The sequence below is a fragment of the Monopterus albus genome, unplaced genomic scaffold, assembly GCF_001952655.1.
Source record: "Monopterus albus unplaced genomic scaffold, M_albus_1.0 scaffold190.1, whole genome shotgun sequence".
Classification (NCBI taxonomy): domain Eukaryota; kingdom Metazoa; phylum Chordata; class Actinopteri; order Synbranchiformes; family Synbranchidae; genus Monopterus; species Monopterus albus.
The window spans coordinates 616,609-627,401 of NW_018128070.1; the positions used below are offsets into that span (position 1 = coordinate 616,609).

The 10,793-nt window shown below is 41.2% G+C and overlaps 1 protein-coding gene across 1 annotated transcript in view; it reads left to right on the forward strand.

The window, feature by feature from the left end:
* topbp1 (DNA topoisomerase II binding protein 1) overlaps positions 1–10,062 on the forward strand; it is a 15,795-nt gene extending 5,733 nt beyond the window's left edge. The window contains exons 8-28 of the mRNA XM_020617477.1: positions 208–374; positions 519–682; positions 1,182–1,426; positions 1,533–1,852; positions 2,415–2,587; positions 2,897–3,108; positions 3,519–3,826; positions 3,933–4,118; positions 4,340–4,455; positions 4,542–4,665; positions 5,520–5,678; positions 5,822–5,918; positions 6,019–6,133; positions 6,323–6,540; positions 6,792–6,934; positions 7,265–7,361; positions 7,603–7,766; positions 8,232–8,360; positions 8,438–8,527; positions 9,330–9,491; positions 9,763–10,062. Of these exons, the coding sequence (XP_020473133.1) occupies positions 208–374; positions 519–682; positions 1,182–1,426; positions 1,533–1,852; positions 2,415–2,587; positions 2,897–3,108; positions 3,519–3,826; positions 3,933–4,118; positions 4,340–4,455; positions 4,542–4,665; positions 5,520–5,678; positions 5,822–5,918; positions 6,019–6,133; positions 6,323–6,540; positions 6,792–6,934; positions 7,265–7,361; positions 7,603–7,766; positions 8,232–8,360; positions 8,438–8,527; positions 9,330–9,491; positions 9,763–9,882 (3,509 nt within the window). The 3' untranslated portion in view covers positions 9,883–10,062. The remainder of the gene's footprint in view (positions 1–207; positions 375–518; positions 683–1,181; positions 1,427–1,532; positions 1,853–2,414; positions 2,588–2,896; positions 3,109–3,518; positions 3,827–3,932; positions 4,119–4,339; positions 4,456–4,541; positions 4,666–5,519; positions 5,679–5,821; positions 5,919–6,018; positions 6,134–6,322; positions 6,541–6,791; positions 6,935–7,264; positions 7,362–7,602; positions 7,767–8,231; positions 8,361–8,437; positions 8,528–9,329; positions 9,492–9,762) is intronic.
* Positions 10,063–10,793: the final 731 nt, after the last annotated feature.

Sequence of the window (10,793 nt, forward strand, 5' to 3'; positions counted from 1 at the left end):
TGGTGCTGCCCCCCCCCCCCCCCCCAAAAAAAAAAATGGTAGTGGGTTAACCAGACCCACAAACACTTTCTGGGGGAGCAGGTCCACCAGACCCACAAACACTGGTTGTGTTACAAAAAGTTAGCATCCCACAAAGGTTGAATGTTTCTGATTTATTTAGTATTACACTTCCAACACTATTTATTTATTTATTTATTTAAACACTAGAGTGTCCATCTCTGTTGGGCTTAAGCAACATCTCTGTCAGTGCTAGCGTGACAGTAAATGACACAGCCCTCACCAACAACATCACTAGCCATGTGGAAGGATCAGACCGCACAGACAGCCTGGATTACACTTTCTGCCCAGGTGATGATATACTGGATGGATGTAAGGTAAGTAGAAGAATATTCCATCTCATATAGAGTGAAGATTTCCTTTCCCTAGTGGTGTTGTGGTAACTTGGTTTTTAATGTGAAAGATAACATATATAGTCACAATATAGCAAGGCTTCATTTTACATGTTAAATCTTGTGCAGCTGTATCTGTGTGGCCTGCCAGAGAAGAGACTGGAGAAGCTGCGGCGCCTTGTGAACACTGCAGGAGGCCTGCGCTTCAATCAGCCCAGTGAGAAACTCACACATGTGGTCATGGGAGAGCTGAACCAGGACCTCAAGAATTTTCTCTCCAAAGTGACTCATAGGTCTGAACCACAGACATTATAAAGCTTCTCAGTTATGGTATTTAAAATCTGGCATGTTTTAACCTTTTTCAACCTGTAGAACTATAGAAATGTGAGATCCCAAATGCACAGTATATACAGTAAATGTATATAATATGAATAATGATAGAGAATGTAGACAAAAGAATATAATGAAATTTTAATGGGAATTTAGAAACATCACTGTTCAAATGATGGGGACGTCCTGAAGGAATCTGATGTAAATGCAGAAATGCCACAAAATATATTTTAACAAAGAATTCAGATTGATGAATATAGTCTGTTTGAGTTCAGGGCATGTTTTTACCTGGTCCTTAATGTTCAGTTTGTTTTGCAACATCATATCTAATCACAAAATCAAATATACGGGTCACTAAATCATTCAAATGCAGAAGAGAGCATCAACGATAACACTGTTGCAATTCAGTAGGTTTATAGTAATCACATAAATGTTACTGGTGTTGTGTCTTTGTATTCCCAGACCCCATGTAGTAACAGAGCAGTGGCTGCTGGACAGTTTCTCCAAAGGCAGTCTGCTTCCTGAAGCAGGTTACCTCCACCCTGACTGTTTGCCTCCTGCTCCAGCAGCTGTATCTGTGTCGACACATACCCCTCCTGCTTCCCGACCCACAGCCGGTCCACCTGCATGGAGTCCTAGTACTCCCATGCAAAAGAGAGTGGAGGAGGATCTGCTGTCACAATATATGGATGATGAATGTATAGCGGGTGAGTATCAGTCAGTGAGGGATTTCACAGAAGTTCATTGCAATTTAGAGATTGTACAAAACATTTAAAGCCTGTTGATTATATCTTGTTGGTCTTTATCCTCCAGTTAATACACCTCCACCACCATTAGAGGGCAACAGCAGGAAATCCATGGTTCAGCCTGAACCCTGGTCACCAGACCAGTCCAGGGGACCAGAACTAGACTCAACCCAGCAGGAGGCCAGTGAGGCAGGACTGTTTGTTAGCATACGTTTCCTTATTGTTGGCTTTGATACAGAGGCAGAGGCGCAGCTCTCTCTGCTAGTGACAGATAATGGAGGCAGAGTGCTGACGGGCCGACGAGATGTAGCAGATTGTGCTGTGGCTCCACTGTTCGGTTGTTCAGTGGAGGCCACAGTGGACATGGTGGTCACTGATATCTGGCTGGTAAGACCACAGACATGTTGGTTTCTTTTTGTAGGGAGGAGGATGTCATTTTTGGTGTTTTCAGTGCAATGTCTCAATTTGTCAATAGATTAATAGTTGATAAAACAGACAAACATTTACATAGGTAATTATCTTTGAATAAAGTGTGGCCTCATGTTTGAACCAACAGCCTTAATTTATGAGCCTAATATCCTCAATAAATTTTGACAATCTATTAACTGTTTAGGTCAGTTATCAAGCAAAAATGCCAAATATTGACTGGTACTAGTTCAGATGTGCACCTTTATCTGTTTTATATTATTGTAAATTGGATATCTTTGAGTTTTGCACTGCTGGTTGGAGAAAGACTTCTGAGGATGTCCTTGAGCTTTGGGAAAGTGTAACTGGCATTTTTCACAATTTTTGTTTTATATACTAAATCAAAAATTACTTGTCAGATAACTGATAATCCAAATATAATTAGTTTTATTCCTACACAATTTAACTGATTTGAAACATGTTTTGTTTCATCAGTTGTGTGAGCTGAAGCTGACAGTTATATTTCGCTCTTGTTCATTTTCAGGCAACGTGTGTACAGAAGGAGTGTGTTCTGCAGGTTTCCTCCAACCCTTTGTTCACCCCAGTTCCTGTGATGGATGGTCGTCTACCTCTCAAGGATTGTGTTCTGTCCTTCAGTCAGTTCACCAGAACAGAAAAGAATTCTTTGGTGGAGTTGGCCAAGTACCTTGGAGCCATGTATGGTGTTTACCTTTATATACTGTAAATTGTTGTTTGTGTAATTTGGCCCAGGAATATATGTTTATGATGTATGGGTAGCAGTTTTGCATTTAGAACAAGTCTGCAAAAGAGACATTTCCATTGTATGTACATTTGTCTAGCTGTTGGCTCTCCTGGGCTGTGAGATATTAATTAGTTGCTTCTGTGTGCATTGTTCTAACATACATTCATTCTCTCTGCTGCATATGTATTAACCTCATGCGTCCTGTCTGCTTGTTGTGAACTGCCTCTTTGAAATTTACATCTTTCCTTCTCTCCACCCTGCAGTGTTCAGGATTACTTTGTGTACCTCCCCAACCAGAAGAAAGACATGCTGATTAGTACTCATCTGGTGCTACAGAGCCCCGAAGGCACAAAGTACGAGGCAGCAAAGAAATGGGGGCCTCATGCTGTCACTGTGCACTGGTTACTAGAGTCTGCGCGGACCGGTCAGAGGGCAAAGGAGGAGCGATTTCTAGTTGACCAGTCACCCTCACCAGGTCAGATAGATGCCTTGGTCAAAGTGTTCAGCAAATATGTGTTTGGAAAAGCCTGTGATGAAAATTACAGTAAATGAACAATGCATTCTGTGTTTTTATACATTTCTGATTTGTACTCTTTTGGCTTTCGTAGTTGATTCATTTATGACAACAAATTATGACAATCCTAGTGATTAATAGCGTTTTACTTGTTCGAGCAACCCCGCAAAATTTACTAACATATAATTTGTCAAAAGCTCCGTTTAAAGTGATTAAAAATGGAACAGTTAAGCTTGCATTGGAGTTGTGTCTTTATAGGTTGTTAGATGTAATTCTTCAGTAGATTGCATTTTATGCCAAATTATAGGCCCAATTTATTAAAGTATATCGTTGTTACCACTGGTATAAGAGACTGTTTCCTTTCTTCACAGAGGAGGCTGAAGAGAGTACTGCTGGTTGTTCCAGCGCAGCTGCCCCAGCTTGTTCATCTCCACAGATCCCTTTGCTGGGTTTCCAGACCATCAAGGCCATCACCCCACTGGAGTCAAGTCGCTTTCAGAGCAAAGCGCTCTGCTCTATGTTGGAAAAGATGAAGCCCAAAGAGGATATCAGCAACTCCAAACAAAACCAGAAAGGTGACAGGAGGCATCCACTTCATAAGGAGCCCTGTCTGCAGTTGGACACTCCTTCTCGTTTCCTCAGCAGAGACCAGCTCTTCAGGCCCTCCTTTAATGTCAAGGTAGGAGCAGCATCTAATGCAAGAATTACAATTTTTTTTCTTAGACTTGTAGCAGTTAATGTGCATCAACCTTTATTAGATAATTCATGGAGTTTCTTATATTTAGGATGCACTAGAAGCTTTGGAGGTTCCAAGTGGGAAATCCAAGGCAGGAGAGAGGGTGGAGACTCCACTAACAGAAGTTATCAACAGGAACCTGAAGGTGGCTCTGGCTAATAGCAGCCGCACTAATGTCTCAGATATGCAAGCAGCCTCTGCTAGCCCCCAGCTTACCAAGACAGCTGACAGGGAGGTAAAGGAAAATACATAAATATACAGTATGCCTGTTTGCACCCATTACTAATGATGCTGATGAAATGACAGAAACCTCTACTGTGTTAATACATGAAAATTTCATTTCCAGTAAAAGGGAAAGTAGACATTATAATGCATAATTTAGCCTGTATACAGTCTAGATTACTTTAATTATGTATGTAGTATATAAACAAAAGTATTACCAATTTTCTTTGTAAGGTTCCAGAAAAGGAAGCTGGTCCCTTGAGTGGTGTTGTGATCTGTGTGGGAAAGAAGCTGAGCAAAATGCAAAGTGAACTAAATGCCATTGCTGCCTCTCTCGGAGCTGATTTCAGGTACTTGATAAATTTGCAAACCTCTTAATTCCTAATTTCAGTGAATATGGATGCAGATGCACATGTCTTTATCAACTTGTTTTTAGGTGGACTTTTGATGATACCGTGACACACTACATCTATGAGGGACGTGTGGGGGACAACACACAGGAATACAGAGGAGTGAAGAAAAAAGGAGTACATGTGGTCTCCCAGCACTGGCTGCAAGCTGTATGTTTACCAATAGCAAGTATAAATAGATAAATAAATAGATTTAAGGGAGACATTGAACTATTTATGAATAATCTGTGCTGTGGAGTTAATTCATTGGCATTTAAAACGAATTAGGTAGCTTAATTGTATAGATGCTTACAGCATAGACTACATATAAAAATGACAACACGCTACCACTTCCTTTCAATATCCAAATGTGAAGCCAAAATATTTCGAATATGTGGGTAGCCATCTTTCTTTTGTGATGCATTTTACAAGTTCTGTACAGTATTGACCAGAGGTGGAGCCATGGTGTCACTAATCGAAGCCGTCAAATCATCCAAAATACACCCCCTTTTTCTATCATCACTTAGCTTATTAAAATCAGAATTATCAGGAAAGTGATCACTAAACAAATCAGCACGATAATATCTATCTAAAATGACAGAACTCGCTTTTGGGAAACAATTAGGAGAGACCCTGACAATGGCCATACACCAAAACTGTTCGCCTTGCAATAAAGTTTATATTTATGCTGCAAGTGCTACTGGATTTTTGCCTTTTTTTGGGGGGGAAAATAGGAGAAATGTTTTGTTGATTTTGCTTAAGCAAGATTGTAAAATTGTTATGAAGAATAAATGTCAGCTTTTTTAGGATATGCTTGTTTAATCTGGGATCTCATTTTCATCATTGAATGCCACTGATGTATTATCTTAATACATTTTACCAGGTGGAAATCATCATCATATCAACAATTGCACAAAAGAATTAATGGGCATTTTATTCAACTAACGTTTGTGATAGTTTTAATGCTTTTTTTGGGTGGAGATGTGTACTGCATGCACTAACAAGGCAGTGCCTCTGTCCTGCAGTGTGCTGAGGAGCAGAGGCTAGTCTCAGAGTCTCTGTATCCTTTCACCTACAACCCTAAGATGAGCCTAAACCTCAGCCAGGTGCCCAGCAGCTCTCAGAAGTCTCGACCTTTAACACGGACCCAAATCAGAAGAATGACGGAGACAAATGATGACATGGTAGGTCTACAAATTTTATTTTACCGCTGCGACAGTGGGTGTGTTTCATGAAGTTCACAGTTCACAGCATTGATGTAAGGGTATTTCTTTTAATTATCTGTCTGTTTCACCTTTAATTACATGTGTAATTATTTGTCCTTCAGTCTGAGTACAATGCTGAAGAGGAACCTACAGTCCTATGTCATGAAAATGATGGAGACGTTGATCAGAAAGAGATGAATAACAGTAAAGAGAGAAGCGGTGGGTGTCTTTTTCCAACTGCGTCATTTAATTTTACAGTGCTTCTGTGCTTACTTATTGAACCTAGCGATGCATGTCGTTGATTATTTCTTGTCTCCAGATATTTCAGAGACTCTGCAAAAACAGCTCCAGGAGATCATTTCAGCTACCAAAGTGTCGACAGGAAGGCGTACCCCAGTAAAACTCAAAAGCCGTCGCACTCTGGAAGCACTAAGGTACAGAGTTCTGTAGTGTTTAAAGTATAACAATATGAGGCGTCGACAAAAAAAGATGGTGAAAATACTAGTTTTAAACCAAAAAGGTCAGTTTTATTCAAAAGTTCAAACTGTGATGAAGCTGATGTTCCATCCACTTCACATTTTTCTGTGTCAAAATTAATTGACACCATTTTGTCCTGATTTCAGGGTTTCCAGAGAAGCAGCGATGGACATAAACACAGAGCCATCCCAGAGTGAACAGATAGTTTGGGATGACCCTACAGCCAGGGAGGAGAGAGCCAAGCTGGTTGATAATTTACAGTGGCCCGGGAGTCCTTCACAGCACTCAGAGCCCCTCGCACCTCCGCCTCCTCCCTCTGAAAAGTTCACGGACTCCATGACTGACTCTGAGCTGGTGGAGATGGGTAAGGGATCAGGAGCCAGTTGCACCAACTGTTTATTTAAACTGAGCCTAGTTACAACTTATAGTAATTATTTACTAAGTGCAGATTTACACACAACTAAATTAAAATGAGTTGGTCTAAATAAACAAGTTCTTATGTAGATAATAGCTGTTCCTGACTGCCAGCTAATTGAACCAGCTCGCAAAAGTAACATCAGTTTGCTGATGTATGAGCATATATGATTATATGAACTTTTAACTGATCTCTTCTAGCTGCTTGTAATGTCATCGACCAGCAAAGGGACCAGAAAGTCATGACCCCTCCATCAAAAGAGCCAAAAAATAAAATCCCCACTCCTAAAGCTCCCAGCATTGCCTTCCCTCTCACCAACCCCCCAGTAGCACCAGAACCCAAGGTAAGTATCATATTTATATTAACAACAAGCTGATTGATTCTGGTGAACCAAAGGAGGGTCAACACTGACCCCCCATGCCAGTTTGGTGCCTTAGATACAGAACGGTGTGGTGGAATATTGGTGCAATAATTGCACCTTGAGCAGGCAGTGTAAAGGGGACTTCTGAGTAGGTTTCCTTTGCCTCTCCTTACTTTGCAAAGATCTGCGATTATATGCAAATACAGTTTAATGAAGTACAGTTTCTGTTGTACCATATTTGTGATACACAACCTGTACTGTCATGTTCAAACGAGCTACTGCTGCTAAAAGGTAGAATATTTTTTATCTCAGGAAGAGAAAAAGGAAGAAAAGCAGCCACCCATATTTCAGCTGTCCTCCCTCAGCCCTCAGGAACGTATTGATTACAGCCACCTCATAGAGCAGCTTGGTGAGTTTCCCACCTAATTAGGACACAAACAGTGTTTCATCATGCTGTAGTGAAAACACATCACAGGTCTGAAGTTACAGGAGCTAATCCCCGATAACTAAAAAGGATCTTTTTCTGGGGTTTGGTGATATTTCCTCCTGTACCAGCTCAGTATCATCAGATGAATTAGGTTTTTATTACTCACAGAAGTTGAATCATTATTGAAACTTATATACTGTTCTATTTCTGTTTTGTTTTGTAGGTGCTGTAGTCCTAGACAAGCAGTCTTTTGACCCCAGCAGCTCCCATATCATTGTAGGGACTCCTCTGCGCAATGAGAAGTATCTGGCAGCAATGGCTGCAGGCAAATGGATCTTGCATCGTTCATACCTAGAGGCTTGCAGATCTGTGGGTCACTTCATCCAGGTCAGGATCTGAAGATTTATTCTCACTCACTTAGTGCTATGGGCACATAACTACTAACAGTGTTTTTGCGGTCACCTTAATAATCATCCATCCATTATCTGTACCGATTATCCTGAACAGGGTCAAGGGGGGCTGGAGCCAATCCCAGCTGACCCTTAAGAATCATAAAATGTTCAAATTTGAGGCCTTTGTAAAATGGAAATACCAGAAATGGGATTAAAGACATGGTATTCATTCTGCACTTACAGTAATGTTGTGGTATTATTATGCTTGGCCACTTGTGATGATATTAAAGGTGGTTTATTGTGTATTATGTTTGTCCTGTAGTCCTTTAAAGGGACTTTTCAGTTGTTTGTAATGATTTTTACCATGGCTGGGCCCAATTATTAGTTTTCAGTTTTAGTATTAGTGTAATTTCTTTTGTCCTTAATAAGATTTTATATCTGCTTTTTGTTTCTGTTGCAGGAGGATGAGTATGAGTGGGGCAGTACCTCCATCCTGAGGTCGTTGTCCAACATCACTGTCCAGCAGAAGAGACTGGCATTGGCTGCCATGCACTGGAGAAAAGCTCTGCAGGGACGCACTGAAAATGAGGTACATACAGGCTCCTACACATAGTTAACACAAGTTCAGACATTTCTTTTCCCTAAATAAGCCTTTGTATTTTTCAGGGTGCCTTCAGTGGGTGGACAGTCATGCTGAACATTGACCAGAAAAGAGAATCGGGTTTCAGGCGGTTGCTGCAGACTGGTGGAGCAAAGGTTACTGCTTGTTAATTTATTGTTATGCCAAATCCAACATTATTTGTCCTTTACTTACCACTGGACTTACCAAATGGATCAGATGGTAAATGATGATCAGAGTGACAGCATCTCAGACAGTGGCTCTGTGGCGTCTCTGTCCATCACATAAACTGCACATTGGAGAAAGTTCTCTTAATCAGAGCAAAATTTTGTTAGTTCAGTAGGGTTACATTTAATTGCTAATGTGATCGTTACAAATGCAGGGTTTTCCCCAGGAAATGGTTTAGCTGCGATGATATGACACCCAGATATTGTGATCAGTTTAATTAGCAGATGGTGGACTAAACAGTACTCTCACTCATTAAATATATGGAGTTATCTGTCAAGTTGTCTCTCTGCTCTGTTTTCCTGGTATGTTTTATGATGTTAGTAGAGGGGGTCTTGATTTAGACAAGGTTGCTCACTTCTGCTTTAAAACACTGTGGGGGCCCCTGACACAACTCGTATTAACACTATGAGGGTTTTCAGTTTTGAAGAATAATCACGAGAGCCAAAAAACTGGCTCAAGAGCTAAGCAAAAAGCCAGGGTTTTTTTTTTTTTTTTTTTTTTTTTTTTTTTTTTTTTTTTTTTTTTTTTTTTTTTTTTTTTTTTTTTTTTTTTTTTTTTTTTTTTTTGGATCAGATGCAGGAGACACAGATTAATGATGAATCGCAACAAACTGGCGAAGTGTGCTGGGCCATCTGGTTTGCCAGTTCCCCTGCCTTAATATAAGACAGAGGCATGGTAAAGCCCTAGTTCTCACTTGTATTTCCTCTCTAGGTTTTGCCCAGTCCCTCCCCATCACTGTACAAGGAGGCAACTCACCTTTTTGCAGACTTCAGTCAGCTGAAGCCTGGGGACTTCAGAGTTGATATATCAGAGGCTACCTCACAAGGAGTTGCATGTCTGAAGCCAGAGTACATCGCAGACTACCTCATGCAGGTTGGTTGAGCTTTTCATATAGATTATCTCCAGGTTAGGTATCTGTAATGCTTATGGAAGTGTAGCAAAGCTTCAGTTCAACCATAACCATTACCAAAGTTGGAAAAAAGTATGAATTGTAGCAAAAATTAATGCTTAAAAAAGGTTTTTTTATATATCTCAAGAACTTTGTATCTTGAAAGAATATAATATAAAGAATATGTGATTAGGTTAGTTTCAGTGCTTGATCAACATGATTGCACTGCCACTGGCTCATTTGTCTTTCCTCCAGGAGTCTCCTCCACCTATTGAGCGGTACTACCTGACTGAAGCTCCTTCTGAGGAAACTTTGTCACGTAAGCGTAAAGCAGCAGCTGACACCACCAGCCTGAAAAGGTCACGTGTGAGCTGAAATGTTGTTCCTAGATGTTGTCATCATATTTGACAGTAATTGAAAACGTGATTTTTTTTAATGTATTGTATGAAAACTAAATAAATATAGCATTGTTTTTGTAATTCTGTATTTTTTATATAAGAGCACTGCAGTTGCTGGTGCCTGCAGTGAGACTGTAGTTGTGATGGATGAGTCAGTAAAGACATACAGAAAATGTTGAGTCACGTTTTGTGATTGGGTGCAGTTATATTTTCTGACCTGTAGAGGTCAGGTCAGGCAGTGTATTCTCACTGTGTAACTCAGGCTCAGGTACAGATGATTTCTCAGCACCAGAATTAGTTTATAATGTGCTGTTTTATTTTTTAAAATCAATACCAGCTATAATTGACAATTTTATTAAATGTTTGGGATGGACTGAGTACCTTAAGTCTCTGGATGTTGTGGGGCTGTCTTGGTTGACACGCCTCTGCAGCGTCGCATGGCGGTCGGGGACAGTGCCTCTGGACTGGCAGACCGGGGTGGTGGTCCCTCTTTTTAAGAAGGGGGACCGGAGGGTGTGTTCCAACTATAGGGGGATCACACTCCTCAGCCTCCCCGGGAAAGTCTATGCCAGGGTACTGGAGAGGAGAATTCGACCGATAGTCGAACCTCGGATCCAGGAGGAACAATGCGGTTTTCGTCCTGGCCGTGGAACACTGGACCAGCTCTATACCCTCTTCAGGGTGGCGGAGGGTTCATGGGAGTTTGCCCAACCAGTCCACATGTGCTGCGTGGATCTGGAGAAGGCATTCGACCGTGTCCCTCACAGCGCCCTGTGGGGGGTGCTCCGGGAGTACGGGGTCCGGGGCCTTTTGCTAAGGGCCACCCGGTCCCTGTACGATCGGAGCAGGAGCTTGGTTCGCATCGCCAGCAGTAAGTCAGACTTGTTT